Consider the following 18,528-nt stretch of genomic DNA (forward strand, 5'->3'; position numbering starts at 1 on the left):
AAATAAATAATAATTAAATATTTAACATAATTAATTTAAAATATTTTGAAGATCTAAAAATGTTGTTGTTTTATTATTTATTCTTCTAAATTTTTGTTGATTTATGACATTAAAAGGGTCAATATTAATGATATTTTGAGGATGGATAGATAAAAAGGTATATAGAGAAAGTAAATTTATTCTTTTTACTTCTGGAATATAAAATTTTTCACACTAAAAGTATGTATATTATATTCACAAAGCATCCTATTTTGTTGGAGTATGAAACCAATGCAGAGCATTTTCCTGGACTGTTTTTATCGAGTGACTCTGATTTCTGACTCCAGTTAAAATAGATTGCTTTGTGAATTTGTGAAAGTTTTGATGTTTTGATTGATTAAGATGTTTTGTGAAGTTTTTGCTCTATCTAGCCATGAAATATCATTTTGTGTCAGTTAATGTTATTTCAACATTTTGAAATGACAGCAATTACCTTATTTTATAAGAATCAAAATACATAATTGGTTGCAATTTGAAATGTAAGTGATAGCTTTGTAAATGGGTTTAACAAATTGAAAAAATTTAAAAATTAATTTTTTAAAACTTTAGAAATATTAAATATTTCATTTTATTTTTTTGGTTATGTTTTATTAATTCTTTTAAAAATATTATTTCTATTTTCAGTCACCTTTAGCACTGATGCTTTACAAATTGATGATACAATATGTTGGTGAATATGTTCCACTATTATTTGTGGTATTTATTTATTTTTTAATATTTAAATGCATAATATAAATAAAAATGTTTGATTTATTATGATACAAAATAATTTTTAATTCTTTAATTTTTCTGCTATTTAGTACAATTTGCTTTAGTTTTTATTGAAAATTCTGTTTTCTTTATAACAGTATTTTCTATTTGAAACATCTATAAATTTATTCTATAAAATAGTTCAAAATTTAGAACTTGCTTGTATTCCTAATTTTATTTTTTTAAAACTTTTCTTGTACAAAAGTGAATATGCTGATTTTAGAAGTGATTATTATTAGAAGATTCCTATTTCTGTTTATGTAAAAGTAATAAATTGAATAGAAACTATAAATCCACTTCCACAAATACTATATACAAATAATAACTGCTTAAATGGAGCATAAATAAAACAAATTTGTTTAAGGATGCTTTTGAGTTACAAACTTGTGAATTTGTAGCAACTCGCTACTCTCACTATTACTCATTATTTTTCAGATTGCTTGCTATTCACTACTATTTTCAAAAAACTTGCTTTTTTCAATAATTTTGAGATCTGAGTATATGTTACAGTTAGGGTTTTACCATTAACTTCAATTTTGATCTGTTAAAGATAATCTGTCCTCTCACAACACTTAATAAGATGAAAAATATAAATATTAGCACATCTTTAGTAAACAAAAATTTATTCATTTATCTTACATCAAAAAGCCATTGTGAACTTCACAGACTACACCAGAAAAAACAGGGTGTTTTTCTTTTTAAACACATGCCAAATTGTGCTCTTCTCTCATGAGCATTTATAGTTGATCTCTGTTTAGCTGGTTGATTCTCTTTCATCTTTGTACATATGGCATATCCAATGTTGTACTCAGTAGCAATGGATTTTTTGGAACAATCTTGCTTTAACTTCTCTAATACTTCCAATTTCTGCATAAGTTCTAATGTAGCATGTTCTCTTTTTGAAGCCATAATTGAAGGTCACCACTTCAAGTCGACCACTTTCCACACTTCTAAATCAAAACTGAAACCTCTCATCTGTGTGAAGTTTCAGTTTTGATAAGTGGCGTCACACTAGATGGCCATTCACGTGACACACTCCATTTATATCTCAGCCAAAGGTCAGATTATCAAGGACTGGATTAGCAAAAATCTAATGCATTTATTTATGAATAAAGTTTCTTATAGAGGCCACATTAGTTCAAATTTGTTTGATTTGGTATATTTATTTATTTAGTATTTGTTTATTTTTTGTTCATGCAATAAGGATTGTTATATATTATTTTTATGCCATTTATTGCTTAATAGTTAATAATAAAAATAGTGTTTATTTAAGCTGGGTAATTGTGCAAGTGATTTTATTGTGCCATGCCAGGCATATAATTGGACAACTTCTGCACGAATTGAATCACTGGTATCTGCTATATTGTTCCTATGCTCTCTGGCAGAGAAAGGAGAATAAATCAAAGATGGATGACAATGATGCAATTATTGTAGTGACTATGTTTCGCCTAACTTTGTAGTTTTTGTGATAAAGAAAAAGAAAACAAAATATTGATGTATTAGTATTCTTATCATTTTTATCTTTATAGTTTCCATTCCATTTATCAAAAATTTCAAGAAAATTACAAACTATCATTATTAAGTTTTCAGTTGCTGCATTTGTCAGTCAAACCATTTTGTAGAACGTGATGTCAACTATGTAAAGCATACTTATTGCCAATTGGCCACGTTCGATTTCCATGACAAAAAACTACATCTAGCTCAAGTGTCCAAATCACAAAATTATGTATAAATTAGATGCCCATTTATTTAGGTCTCTGGTATGCAGTGCCGAAAGCATTCAAAGTGCATGGCAAAGTCACTTGCACGGATATTCAGCTTTAAAAATAACATTTTTCATTACTAATATTATTTTCAAATTTTTTAGATTAGTGATGTAATAACAACTGTATTTTTAATGTTAGGAAGCAAAAAGTATCTTCTTCATTTGGTAAGTAATATGTTGTAAATATCATTAAAAGAAATTTGTAAAATTTTTGTTTTTGATGTAGTCAAACCTGTCTGAACTGGAGTCAGGCTGGTTCAAAATGTCATTCTGGTTTGAACAGGTTTCCGGCATATACGATGACTTTGTTTATTATGGAAAATAAAACTCTACAAAACAGAATCAGTTTTTATTTCAAGTAAAAAGTAAATGCAAAACATAATATATGTGTCAAACTTATGTTTTCAATTTTAATGCACAATATGTGCTAACCTTGACCGATTGACTGGAGATATCTTGTTTCATCATTGGAACTTTTTGAAACTAGATGGCGCGTTGTTATAATTTTATATTAAAACTAACTTCCGAAATAGAATTATTTTTTCTTTTTACATTTATTAATATATATATATATATTTCGTTTGTGCAAAATAAAAAAAATAATTGTGAACGATACAATAGCCACTATTATTTTTTTCAAAAACGGGAAATTTTCGCATTGACAAAAATTCAACCTGTGGCGTCATGCAACGGAGAGAAATTTCAACATTTGATAGGTTAATTTCAATAAAAATGCATTGTGCAAGTCCTTGTGGTCGTGGCTGTGGCCACTGAAGTTTGAATGATCATGCTCAAAACCAGCAATACCAAAGATGATTGGAGAATGAGAACGAGACCTGCTGTGAGTGTCGAAGTGATCCCGCTTAGTAGTGAGTCTCCTAGACATAGTCTTCTCCCAAATACGGCCTTGCCATTTTAGTTGTTTCCTTTACCACAACTGTCTTTTTTTTTTCTTTTTTTTTTCATATTGCAGGTTTTATGCACTTTAAATGCTACTTGTTCCATTTTCTATTCACTTGTATTTTTAATTGTTTTTCCTCTACAAGCAATCTAACTGTCAAATTGTTTAACATCTTTTCTTCTGTAGGAGTCGAGTCCCATGCACTATGAAGTAGCTAAATTTATCTGGTAAAGTCGGTAGGATTTTAGACATTGTAAAGGACAATTCTTCAGTTTTGGTTATGTGAGTTGCAACATCACTGCCAGACTCAAATTTAAAATAAATTCATCCTTCCACAAGATTTTTTTGTTGTTGCTGGTTATCATGTTCAAATGTCACAAAATTTTTTAAACATTTCACTTGAAGTTTTACAGTTCAGATTGTGTGTTAGAAACTTCTTGTAAACTTATATTTATTATTTTTACTTGAAATTCTTGTAAACTGTTGATATAATTATTTTCTAGGCTTTAGCATCTCTTAAATTATACTTCTTTAATTGCTTGCTTTTGGTTGGTACCTCTTCTCTATCATTAACAATATCAAATGAGTCTTGCATTTTAAACAGGATTGTTACTTTAAACTTTCGCATCTGAAAGTCCTCTACTTCTGCACATAGTTTATACACAAAATGAAAATCCTTAAGTTCTGTTACTATCATATTTTAGTTTAGAATTTTTTTTAATGTTTTTTGTAATGTGAGCTAGGTTTTACTACACAGTGTCATTAGTTTTGGTTTTGCTTTTTCCTTTTAGTTTTTTATGCAATGCGAACTGTGCTTCAGCATTGGCCCATAACCTGTTGTTTTGTAATAATCAGACATAAGCAGAGCTCAAACTTAATTAGAATAAACATTTATTAATATAAAAGATTTAAATAAGATACTTAACACTAACTTATGTTGAGGTTGCTGTCATTAGAAAAAAACAATGTTGCCAGTTTTTTTAATTCTTTTTGTTTTAAATAAGTAATAATTATGTTTAATATATTTAACATATTGGGGGCTGTCCATAAATTACATAAGGGCAATTTCGGCCATTCTAGGGGGGACCCCCACCCACCTTTGTGTAAGCAACCGTAATATTTTCTTTGATCCCCCCTCCCTTTCCCTATGTTACATAATATTTAGGAATGATTTTTTAGAAAGATTTTAACAAAAAAATGTTTCTTATGAAACCCTAAAAACCTTGGGTCCAAAATATATAATTATTAATTAGTTAATTAATATCTATTATTATTTATAGAAGTCTTTATGTACAAATTTTAAATATGAAAATTTAATGAATTTGAATGAACAATTTATTTTAATAACTTCATTTTTTAATTATTAACAATCTTTTTATTATTATTACCATTAATCAATGTCATAATATTCATTTTTATATTAATTTTAATTTTCACCAAAGGATGCAAAAAGCTTTGACAGATCGACTAGCTAGTGCACGTGTAAACAGAAACGTTATACAAAATAAAACGAGAGAATAGAGAGAAACCACATTCTGTTGCCATATTGATTACATCTTGGCTAAAGTCGAAATAATAAACTACATGCTGCTAAAATGTGCTAGGTGCATCTGGGGACTAAATCATAAAGCTTGTGAAACTCTATATAATGAGGTAATACAACTAATACTACTTTACACAGCCTCTAGCTGGGGTCATGTAACTAGTAAAAATTCAGTAGCAAGTAAATTACTCTCTCTTCAAAGACAGTTTGCCATCAGAATTTCAAAGTACTACAGAACTGTTCCTACTACCGTGTTTCCCCGAAAATAAGACCTAGTAGAGATTTTGCTGAATTGCTAAATATAAGGCCTCCCTGGAAAGTAAGACCTAGCAAAGTTTTTGTTTGGAATCATGCCCACTGAACAGAACACCAGAGCATGCAGCTGTGATTCTTTTTAGCCTGCCGCTGTTATCCCCTACCTTCACCGTCCATTGCGGAGCAGCTGCATGCAGTCCCAATATGAGTCATTGGAAATTTTCACCAGATTTGACCCGGATTTGTTGGACTTCTCCTTTGGCACTACATTGCTCCACTGCAAACACAAAAGAAGATTTTTAGTGCCAGTAGGGCAGAAGGAATTCTTATATAAAGATTTTGTAACTTAAATAAATATGAGATTATTATTTTGGAAACTGTTAATGTAAAATTTTGAATTTTTTTAATGATAAAATAATTTAGATTTTCAAAATGTAATAAAATTGTCATTAAAATTTTCGTCATTTTTCCAGGTAAAGTCTGAAGGTGGGAAAAATAATCAGTATCCAGCAAGTGTTTCTTCATTATTAGTATCTGCAGGAAAAATGCACAAAATTCCATATTATGTTGCTGTTGTGTAAGTGTAAAAATTCGTTTATTTTAGATTGTAATTTTCAAGTAATTTGGATAATTATAGTGAAATCTCACTAAGTTGGACACCCGGGGTGAAGATCCAAAGTGTCCAAGTTAGTGGATATCCAGATTAGAGAGGTGAGCATTCCTGCAGACATGTACACAGGTACATGCATACCACGTTTACTGGTAATAAACATAATAAAAAAGTATCAGTTTTTAATGTTATCACAAAATTTAATGACTGAAAATGCATGTTAATATGATACTGTATATGTTACATAGTTCAATAAAGCATCATTAAATCAGCTTGTAAGGTATGTCTTGTCTACACATGCATAAAATTAGCCCCTTTGCTACATTTGTTTTGTATGGAATGGCACTTGGAAAACCACTAAGTAATTTATTTTTTATATTGAATAATTATTTCCACTCAAATACAAATCTGACAGTAAAAAAAATTGCTGGGAAATCATTTCTGCAAAATAAGCACTCCCAAAAAGTGTTTTTACAGAAAAACTATATAAAAAATTAAAAATAATTTAAAATGAATGCTTTTATTTGAAAAGTATAGCTGCACAGATTGTTATTCTTTCATTTAATAAGGTGTGAAATTTCACATGTGCAGTCTACATTGTTTACAAACTGGTTGACCTTGAGAACAGCTGGTGTCAGCTTTCCCAGATAGTTCTCGTGTATGCTTCAGGGTAATGTTGGTATAAAGCCGGAGGGGAGCTAACTTACTCGCATCTATTCAATATTTTCAATTTTTATGCTATTAAAATACAGGGGGACCAAAAAAAAAGGTATGGGAAAAAAATTTTACTGAATAAAAAACAAAAACACCTGCTGATGTCATAAAAAACATCGAAAAACATTTTAAAAAATTTTATCGAAGTCAAATCGGTCAAATAGAAGTTTGGAACGATTTAATTAATTTGATAAAAAAAACTCCTATAAAAAACAATAGTGCAATTAATTATCTAATTAAAAAATTGTCATAAAATATTTTTGCAGCCAAAATAATTCATGAAATTTGCAGAGATCATAGATAACGATGTATATATATGCTGATCCATACATTTTTGGAAAAGTTATAAAACAAGGCCCTTTTTGAGGGCTCCTTAAAGCCCATGCTCAAGATATCTCGGGTTATGGACTGCGCATTCTCACGCACAGCCCAAGATATCTCAGATTATGGGCAGAAGGGGTTAATTATGCCAATATAAGTTTCCATAGAAACATACTGATATACTGCAATTGAGTACATTATATAAGATCAGATTAGCATCTGGAAAAACAATCTGCTTTGATTTTGTAATCAATTGAGACATACTTAGTCAATGAAGTCTGTTACATGGGATTAATGAAGATGTGTCAGTCTGGACTTTCTCAGTTCCTTTTATATTTTTCCTCTAATCTCAAACACCTTTACATCAGGTTGACAATGTGCAAATATATAACATTCAAGTTCTGTAATATGTATGAGAAACTTTGATTGTTGTCTAAATTGTCATAAATTTTTATTTGGCATAATTTTTTTATATCTCAGATGTTTTTGTTTGGATAAATATAAATCAAAATTCAGAACTGTGTATTAGTTTTAAAACATTTTAATGATTTTTACAAGTTGTTGCTCTTAGTATATTTCTGAAAGTGATAAAAACGAATTTGTCTGTCGAACACTACAGGACTCATAGTAATTTATCAACCCTGCAGGTAAATCAGTTGATCTCTTGGGGTCCCTTAGCAAACTCTCGGGCTAGACAAAAGAAACAGCCTGAAATCTGACAAAATACTTAGAATTAATCGAAATGTCACTGACTGTAAAAATGACTCATATATTGTTAGTTAGTGACAGAAAGTAAGACAATAGAAATGTGTGTGTGATAGTTAACTATTAAGTGACACATTTTTGGGAATAGGTTAATTGAGACACATTTTATGCATACCAGTTTTTATAGATTCTTTTCTTTCTTTTATGCATTGGATACACAGTTTAGTGTCTTTTGGCATGTTTTTGAAATATAAAACACTTAAATTGGAAGAGAAGCAATTCTAGATATTTTTTTGACTGTCTCTATTTCTTTGCGAATTAAAATGTGACTTTCTATAAAATGGAAATCTGCCAAAATGGAAAATTTCAGCCATATCGTAACATTCCATTTTATGGTAATTGAAAGTTTACAAATCTTTTCTGTATAATAGTAAAAGTTATTTGGAGTAGTGTGAAATTTGTGTAGATGGATGAATAGAAAAATTTTTACATTTGTACTATAAGTTAATTTTGAAAATTTAATTATTAAACTTATAAATGGAAAGCAAACATTGTAGATAAATGAAAAAATAGTTTGGCTTTCATATTGAAAAAGTAATATTTGAATGTTAAGTATTTAATTTTCTATGCATTAAAATATTATATTGTTAATTGAAAAATTATTGGTTTTCATAGATTTTATTTTTTTTTTATTCTTGTCTCTCTTAGGTATCTGATTTCTCCATACACCGTAGTGGCTTCTGTTGGAAAATCTACGACAGTGTTCGTCAATTTGTTAATATCTGCCGTGTTTTATTTCACTAGTGCCGGTAAGTACATCTGATGAAAAATTATAAAATTTTCTTTAAATGATCACTTTTAAATATTATTGTAGGTAAATTGTACTCGGCAACCATAGTTCTTGCAGTTGCATCATATCATTCTTTTTATCCGGTGATGCTGATTGTTCCGATGTCAATGTATATAGTTCAGGTAACTTAAAATCCATAAAAGTGTGTTATAAATAATTAGCATTTGGAAAGAATTTCATGGGTTACATTTCTTGTTTACATTTCATGCTGGAGACAGAAAATGAATGTTTCAAGATGATAGTTTGAAATTTTATTCTGATGGTTGTTTATAGTTTGATGAAATATTAATAGTTTGTTTGCCTGTTTATTAATAAATATGTTAACAATTGATGCACTTTGACATGATATGTTTCATATACATCAAAATGAAACTTTTATGAAAAGATTCCAGTTTGCATTATTTCACATTATAATATGGTATGCAATTTAATCAAAGCATTTCAGAGTACAGTTTATCAGCACTTACAGCAAGTAGCAAAACCAGGATATGAAAATTTTGGGAATATGGATAATGGAACAAAGTTTTTTTAAAATAAGGCTTTGTACCTAGGGATTGCAATCCAGCAGTGTTTTGAATCCAGCTGGATTTTTGCTGGATTGAAATCATTCCAGCTGGATCCAGCGTGGATGTATTTTTGGTGCAATAAAGTGTTATCTGTCTATCTATCTATCCTGCAATTTATGTTTTTTTTTAATGAAATAAAACGTTTTTAAAAAATACTTAAAAAGCTTTTATTATTTAGACTGGTCACTATAAATCAGTAAAACTTCTTACACATTTAGGTAGTAAACTTAACTTTGGTTCGGTTTAACACTTGAGATAGAGATAATTAACTTTAAATGTTTAGTTAGATTATAATTATAATGTAATCTTTAAGTTAAATAATAGCAAAGGTAATTCTACTGATTAATTTATATTAATATATTATAATAATGTAAGGATGGATAATCAGTGGCTAAGTGGCTATCAGTCTTACCAGTTTTCATATATAGGCTCTACATATTAGTCTGTAGTTATTTATAGGTATATAAAACTATGTACTGAAAGTAGAATAAGTTAAATAAACTACACCTTTATCAATCCAGCAAAATTTAATAAAATAATAACGTTGTCAATCGTTTTTAACAATCTTAACAATCTTCCTCAGTTACAAAAAAAAATAGAACATTAAATATAGAACATAAAATGTGTTCGGAATAAATATAAAAATTAACGGACAACACCCAAACGGACAAAATATAGATAAATAAACAAAATAAATAGCGGAAAAATATATACAGGGTGTTTTTTTTAAACTGACGGTACTCAGAAACATTGTAGAACAATCTAAAAGCCGGACTGTCGCCAAATTTGGGGGAGTGACTAAGGATGACATGGAAAAGAGATTCTGCAAAGAAAAAAGTAGTACCTAAATTTGCCGGTAGAGGAGGATTTGGCGCTGTTGTAGCAAAAAAGCTACCAGCAGTTCACTGAAGAAAGGGTCATCAGTCGCTTTTTTCCACTTGCATGGCCGCCTCACTCCCCGGATCTAACCCCATGTTACCTTTTCCTGTGGGGTTACTTAAAGTCCAAGGTCTATCTTGGTAGTGTCCCAAACTTGATGACTTTGAAGGACATTTCTCGAACTGTGAGGAACATTCCTACGGACATGTTACGTTCGGCCATAGAGAACACAGTGTTCAGGATGCAATGAGTTGTCCAGCAGGACTGTGATCACATTGAAGAAGGGAGAAGGTTATTTGCTGATTAATTAAACTTTCGTTATTACACTGAAACCTCTGTCTGATTATTCATTCGTGTGTTTGTTAATTGCAGCTGGATTTTATGCAGATTCTTAGCTGTTTTGCTACAACAGTGCCAAATCCACCCCTACCGGCAAATTTGGGTACTACTTTTTTCTTCGCGGAATCTCTTTCCCATGTTGTCCTTAGTCACTCTCCCAAATTTGGCAACAGTCTAGCTGTTAGATTGCTCTACAGATGTTTCTGAGTACCGTTTAAAAAAAATACCCTGTATATAAGATCCAATGAAACCAGCATTGTCCGTTAATAACATTAATTAATGTAAAAGGATCTCCCCATGGTAGACAATGAGTCCACATCTCTATGGTTTATACAACTAGTTGTCATGTGCGCCTTGAAGATTTCCAATCTCTCAAGATGTTTGATCGTTTGCCTATTTGTCGTCATTTTTATAATTGCCGCTTGATCTCATTGGACGTTAACATCCTTCTGTCTTGCATATGATGCCAGTGCAGTGTTGTCAAGGTTCTTACTGATTGTATATTTGTGCTCTTGAGCCTTTGTTTTAAACTGTGCATCGTTGCACCCACATAAACAAGCTTGGAATTGAAACATTGGTTGTGTAAAGGCACCGAATATATACCTGTTGTTGAATTCCAATCCTCTTTCTTTTTATCATTTCTTAAAAGTTTGAAAACAGTGGGATTACGTTGGTATACAATACGAAAATTATCAGACCTGGCAGTACATCTATGTATCTTGTTTAAAAAAATGGGATGTAATTAAGCACTATTCTTTTTATATTTATTCCAAACACATTTTATGTTCTATAGTTAATGTTGTATTTTTTTGTAACTGAGGAAGATTGTTAAAAGCAATTGAATATGTTATTATTTTATTAAATTTTGCTGGATTGATTAAGGTATAGTTTATTTATAAGTAATTTAATTATTAGTGTTAGTAAAGTAGTGAGTAAGTAATTAGTAGCAGTCTAGTAGTTAGCAAAGTGGCAACGCGACGACGTAGACTTTTGCACAATTATTTAGAAAGTTAATTGAGTATTTGCGGATCTGCAGTGCTGGATCCAGCAGGCCGAAGAATGCGTTGGATCCAGCTGGATTGCTGGATGAGGGATCCAGCAATTGCAATCCCTATTTGTACCATTATCTGTATTCCTGAAGTTTGCATTGATGCAAATGAAAGTATTTGGAGTAATGTTTTTCACATCCTTCTGTGTTTTAATACCTAATTTAAATTGTCATATTCTGTTTTTAATGATTGTGGTATGCTCTTTCACCAATTTTCAAAAATTAGCAAGTAGTAGATGTAGTGATTTATTAGAGAAAAGATTTTTTGACAAAACACTGTAAAGCCTGTCTAAATTAGTATGGAAACTGATGCAGGCAGCTAACATTAGGATTAGATACTGAGCAAAAAACTATGATTTGAATTAAAATTATTTCTATGGAAAGTGTTTTCTGTACAAATGTAGGAAACTGTTCATAAAAAAGCATGTGCTTTATTGTGATTGATTCCAAATTATCATCAAACATGACGGTTTCCTTTTTTTTCTTATGGAAACTATTGTACTAGATGAAATATTTTATACAGATAAAATCTTGAATTCTGTCTACCAGGCTATGTAATCTCCCAAAACAGTTGTATGATGGCCAAATGGTCGAGGCAGTTATGGTCTCAATTCGCCACTCTGAAAGACCCAAGATCGGGCCTTGTGGATTCCGTCACAAAAAAACTAGGGTGAACGATCTCGAGTTTTCTGTCTTTTCGCGGACGGTGTGTCCTAGACATGTTGACTCTTATTTTTCGTTGCCTGGCTGCTGCATTGTGAACCCAATTTAACCTAAAATTGAACTAAGAATTAATTATGGTAAAAAAGTTTTCTTAGTTCTCAAAGGATGGAATGAGTCAAAAATGAAAAAATAATCGTTTATCAAAAACTTTTCACATTATTCATCTTGATACACTATCAGAAAATTAGCATTTAACTTAGAATATTAAGTGTAGAAATTGAACATAACATCTTTAAGACAGGCCTCGGAGTCGCTCACTTTTCTCACTTGTACTCACTTTTCTGAAGTATCCTCACTTTTCTCACTTTTCAGGTCATTTTCTCACTTTTCTCACTTTTTTGGTCATTTTCACGTGCTTAATTAAGATGTGGGACAAACCAAAAATAATTTTAAAGCCAAACGAATTGCCGAATTATCGGACTATCGGAATAGAATTTTTTAGAAGAAAATACGCGGCCCTGAGCAGACTCAAAATTGCAACTGCTTGCTCAGTGTCGTTAGGTTATAGGAAACAAAAATTTATTTAACGTATTTAAAAAAATCTTTTATGCACTTAAAAATCCCTCTCATTACAAATTCAGAAGCCAGTGTTGAGTAAAGTTATGTACTTATGCCATATTTTCATTATTCGCCAAAATCTACCTTATCCGAATTGCATTTCCTTCTACAGAGTTTAAAAATAAGTATTCTAAGCATCCCTGCAGTTTTGGCTGTTTTCTAAGAAAATCACTAAAGTCCTTTTGCAGGGGAAAACACATTACGCAGAGGGATTAATCTCTCAAGCTGACAACACTGCTGCCGCTTTTAAATTCAAAATATATAATTATTAAAATTAACACGAGATAGTAGCGTAACCTCCTACCACTAAAAAAGATTTCGTTTCTGACCATTTAGTTATCCTGGTTATAGCCCAATAATTTGGCAGATTATTTGGTTTTAATTAACAATTGGATTATGGAGTTGTCGTTTACAAAAATATTTTTTACTTGATTTATCTTTAAATAATTTCATAAACTTGAGTTTAATAAAATTACTTTAATGATTTCATAGCATATTGTTAACGTTAAATCACATCTACATCTTCCCATAAATGTATGTTTAAATTGACTACAAGTATAATTATTCCATATAGTAAGTGTTATTTTCATAAAATGTGTGATTACTTTGCTTGTGAAATATCCATTTTTTAATCTTTTCTTATGCCGATTATAATTGTGCATTAATTGAGAGACTAAAAAAGTAAACGAAAATGTAAATTCATATTTACATATAAAATTTACCAAATAAATTAAAATATTCGAAGTGTTGTAAAAAGTACAACACATAATTGCTTGTGAGAAAGATTTTCACACGCTTCCCAAAAGGTTAACAACTTTGCAACGATGTTGGTTTTTATTCATCTGCAGGAAAAAGTTCCTTGTTATTTATGAAATCATTAATAAAATATTATTTTACTTATATTATTTGGAGTATATTTATTTCAGATTTATTAATTTATTTTGAAATCAATATTTACACATCTCGAAGCATTAAAAAATAAACAGTTTCTGATAATGATAAATATCCGAGAATAGCCAAATTAGTGAAATCAGCATCGAAAATCCTGTTTCCATGAAAGAGAGGATCAATTTTATGCCAGGCACTTTCTCCTGATAGAGCATCAGTGTTGGAAAGAATGCTTAATTCACTTTTGATTGTTAAGGAGGGACTAAACATGTACGACCAAAGCCCACACCTTGTACCTTTTACAAAGGACGACTGAAATTAGCTTCCTTGGTGCATAGAAATTATCAAGAACAATTGGAAAATGAAAAGAAGTTAAAAGAATAAGAGAAACGGAAAAAAGAGCACAGAAATGTTTTGAAGAACAACAAAAGAAAGCTGTTCGTAACATGAAGATTATGGAACTGCAACTGAGTTTAAACCAGAAAAATGTAGAAGAAAATGAAATACATGCGACAGTCCAAGTTTTGTTAGAAGCAGCAAACAAAAAAACTGGAGAAGGCTATTAACAGCAAGAACATGAATGAAGTACAAGCGCGCGTGTGATTTTTATTAGTGTTAAGTGTTCAAAAGCAAGAGGAAGCAAAAAAGAAGGAAGCTGATAACATGCAGAATAATCTTAATAAAAGAACATCATCTTTCATGACTGATTATTTACAGAAGCCAAAGACTTTTCAAGTATTCATGGTTTACTGGAAATACAGAAGCCCACTGGTTATCGGGAGACAGAAAAAAAAACGCGATATAACCGAGTAATAAAAATTCTGGGTTTTACTGAACAGATTATACATGCTATGGAATCGCTATTCTTTCATCAGCAAGTGTTTCTGATATAAAATAAGCTTAGTTTTTCAATCGTGAATTTTATTCGTAGGTTATATAGAATTAATTGACGTTTACGTAAACATCGAAACCATAAACGCCCATTTAGCATTATTGTTTCTTTAATAATGACATTGAAAGACAAATATTGTCCATATAAAAACAAAACATCAATTGCGGTTTTATTATACAGTACTATATAAATCGCTTATTAGAAATTTGTGTAGTTTATATTTTTCAATAAAAATTATAAATGCTGTAATTGAAAATTTAAAAAAATAAATATTGAATATATAATAGAACATCAAAACTTATAAAATTAGAGTAAAAATTCTCTAAAAAGCAAAATAAAGTTACTACTGTATAAAAATTTTAAAGTTTTCGGTCAGAATTAAAAAGATCTTTTCTGTACACATTATGTGGTGAATTCGAAATTTCACACCTTTATGTGAATTGACGCAATACCGTTAATTCACACAAAGGTATGAAATTTCGAATTCACAGAAACTTGTAAATGAGGAGACTGTACTTAAAACTAATAAATAAACAACTTTTATATCAAAAGGAAACGAATGACAATCGATCTATCCACCTGTTCTGCATATTTAGCTCTTTCTCGTATTTCGTTGCAAATAGAAATTCAGTGGCAATTGGTAATTTAAAATTAATTGACTCAAATGCTTTTAAAAATTGGAGGATAAAAAAAACGCGATATAACGAGTGGCTACTATATTACAGTATATACAGAAATTTTTAAAATGTGTTTAACCATAACAGAATAAAAAGAAATAACAATTTTTACTGCTGTTTTGCTGAGTTTTCCTTCTGTGTTTTCACTTTGTTTTGTCACTATTGCACTCACTTATTATTCACTTTTTCTGTATTTCAACTCACTTTTCTCACTTTTTCAAAGGGGAAATAGCACTCCTAGGCCTGTTAAGAACATTATAAATGCCATTTCAGAATTCTTTGTTGTTTACTGCATAACTCAACAAAAATGGAATATCAATTGCTTTCTTTTAGCAAGGTGGTGCCAGGGCACACTGCTTAACTTCTAGTGATGTTACTACAAAAAGTGGAAACCTCATAATTTCGGGTTTTTGTCCTTCAAAAATCCTAAATCATACACTACCCAGCCATTTTGTGAGAAATGATGAAAAGTTATGCTTAATGGCAGTCAAAAATAAAGTAGCCGATGTCTGGCTGTCATCTCGGGAACCTTACAAACAGGATAAAGTCATGCTACTTTTACATCTAAATCTCATGTAAACATGCCATTGGCAAAAACAAAATTGAAATCTCAACAACATTGTTCAGTTTTCAGTTGTACTAATTATAGAAATGAAAATAATACAATGCATATGTTTCCAATTGATTCAAATTTAAAAAAAAAGGAAATTATCATTGAGTGTAGGGGAAAAGTAATGGAGAACACATGTCATCCTGTACTTACCCTGCAAAAGTTTTAACGGATTCTTTGCTTTCTGCACTCCTGAGGTCGCCGCTAGTTGGTTAAATTACTTTACGAGTCTTGTACTATGTGTCAGTTGACGACTTCAGAGCAAATGTGATCCATGTCAGTAAATTCTAATTTTGAGACAATTAACAAAAGCAGTTACATAATATTTCTCGTGTTTTCTTTATTTTTTTCCTGGGAGTCAAGTGGAATATATAATAACAAATTCGACTTGGATTTGTTTTGTATTAGATAGAGCAGTTGCTTTTAAGCAAATTCCACTTGTTATGGCTTTAACACCAAAACTGGACTTGGATCACTCTCGCTCTGAAGTCATCAGTTATATTACTATTTGATTTTTATTTCTGTATTTTTATGTTTTTTTTTTTTTTTTGTTAATAAGATATATACCGTATTTACTCACTTATAAGATGACCTCGCATATAGACAAGGTGTGACTTTAAAGATCGAAATAAAGAAAATTAGATTTATTAATACAATTTAATTTTATTTTGTTTAATCACAAATAAAATGCCAAATGCATGTAAATGCACACATTGTCCCGCAAAATTTACTGGCATTTTAAACTTTAAGGAAAAATCTTGTAAAATCAACAACATAATTTATTCGTGTAAAGTTGGATAATCAGGAACCTTTTTTGCCAATTGTTAACAGTCGAGTCCACTCTCTGTCAATTACACTTATGAGTTTCTCTGAATTTTGATTTCCGAATAATCATCTGTTTGTACATGAGAATGGATTAAAACTTACATCAGGCTCCTGTGTGATTTTTGAATTTCAAATTGGAATTCGATTCAAAAGCTTTGCTTTTCGTATTGCTGTTCATCTTTACTCCTGACAATACACAAGAATGATTCAAACGACCCAGATAAAATACTTTTGTTTTTAAACACCAAAGGGTGAGCATCTGGTAAAAAATACAAACACACAGGTCACAAAAAAATATTGCAAAAACACTTAGAATCCTTCGTTTGCGCATGTAGGACAACCTAGGTTTTTGAAGCAATCAAAGATGAAAAAACCTCATCTTATATGCGAATAAATATGGTAATATATATACATAAGAATAACATATAGTACAGTTAAGTAATTTGAAACTAGAATATTTATTAGATCAAATAAGAATATACAAATAGTTAAAACATTTGATATTTTCAAATCTCTAACTTAGTTTGATTGTATTCCTTTCTGTTAAATGTATGATGGTAGCCTGACAATAACATGATTATAAAATGTTGAAAATGTTAGCTTAAAGTGAATTGTGCTAGAATAAAAGTGTTAGATAAAATATTGTAATAGAATAGAATTACTTTTAAGTACAGTACATAATGGTATGTAAAAACATCTTATAAAGTTTGTGTAATTATTTCAGATGAAATACAGTGGAAATAATTACAAGAATAAGAAAGCAGCCAGAATATTTATACAAACAATAGTAATATTTACTATATCAATAGCTATTTTAATCATTGTATCTTATAAAATAATGGGATCCTGGAGATTTCTTTGGTCAACCTATGGGTGCATGTAAGTATTTCTAAAATATATTAATAAAATAAGCTGAGTTGAAATATTTTAATAGAATTTTTCTCTGTAATTTTTTGATATTTTTTCTGAAGTAAAATTCAATTAAGATAGAATTAAACATTTAATTTTGTAGTATATACTGATAATTGATTTATTGTATTTCCTCAGTTTCTAACCCTTTTTTTATCCACGTTTATTTGTCTAAAATAGACTCGAGTCTTACAATCAACAAAGACTTAAATTCTCAGTTTGATATGACAGTTGGCAGTTGATGAGAGTAGACTATGTTACGTGCCATATGTCGTTAATAGAAATATTTGGCCACGTTACTTGACTGTCTCATTCGTTCAAAAAGATCTTTTTCAGTAATGAGCATTTAATTTAAAATTACTTTGAGATGACATTACAATGTAGCATTAAAACTAGTAGTTATTGTACAGTACATGTGGAGAGAATGGAAATAAGGTTGTCATACATTACCTACTTTGCGGTATTTGTATTTCGTTTTTCTAACTTGTTGTTACTTAACAAAACTTAATTAAAATTGATTATTTAAAGAATTTTTTCCCTCCATAAAAAAAATCTTAAAATTCAATTTCAAATGTGTAGTGCATCTTTGAATTGAAGAAACATGGTATTTACATTATTTGAAGAACAATGAAAATAAAAATCTTGCAGTAAACTTTTAACATTGTCTTTTGTTTTATGAATTTTGTTTGTTATACTAGAATTTTCATATGAAGATGTATTTTATTAATGCTAAATTAAGCAATGAAAGTGAAAGACCAAAGTGATTTAAATACAAAATAAATTTGAAAAAGTAATAATCATCTAAATAAACATTTATGTAAACACAAATCAGTATTTATGAAATCTTAAAACATTGAATTATTTAGGGTGTCTGTTTACCTGGAAATAGTTGTCCCCATAGCCTCTGATTTGGTTTAGGATTAGTGATGGGATGATTAATTGGAATCAGAAATCAGAAAATTGGGACATTTTCTGGGAATTGGAATCAAGAATTTCTGATTCTTAAAAATGATTCTTTCACATTTTATAAGAAAATTAATTATTTGTTTTGGTTGAAGATTAAAAATTTTTTAAATTATGATTTAAACAATTAAGTATTGGTTTATACAATTAAGTGTTGGTTTTGACGTGAAAGCATTGGAAACTTTCACATTGACAACG

General features: G+C 29.9%; 1 protein-coding gene across 1 annotated transcript in view; it reads left to right on the forward strand.

The window, feature by feature from the left end:
- The window catches only part of PIG-U (phosphatidylinositol glycan anchor biosynthesis class U), a 50,590-nt gene that overhangs the window by 8,052 nt on the left and 24,010 nt on the right, over nt 1-18,528 (forward strand). Inside the window, exons 3-8 of the mRNA XM_067288900.1 lie at nt 664-735; nt 2,657-2,719; nt 5,727-5,830; nt 8,312-8,412; nt 8,478-8,575; nt 17,183-17,337. Coding sequence (XP_067145001.1) covers nt 664-735; nt 2,657-2,719; nt 5,727-5,830; nt 8,312-8,412; nt 8,478-8,575; nt 17,183-17,337 — 593 coding nt within the window. The remainder of the gene's footprint in view (nt 1-663; nt 736-2,656; nt 2,720-5,726; nt 5,831-8,311; nt 8,413-8,477; nt 8,576-17,182; nt 17,338-18,528) is intronic.

This window comes from Centruroides vittatus, unplaced genomic scaffold (assembly GCF_030686945.1).
Source record: "Centruroides vittatus isolate TY-2023 unplaced genomic scaffold, ASM3068694v2 scaffold_944, whole genome shotgun sequence".
Lineage (NCBI taxonomy): Eukaryota > Metazoa > Arthropoda > Arachnida > Scorpiones > Buthidae > Centruroides > Centruroides vittatus.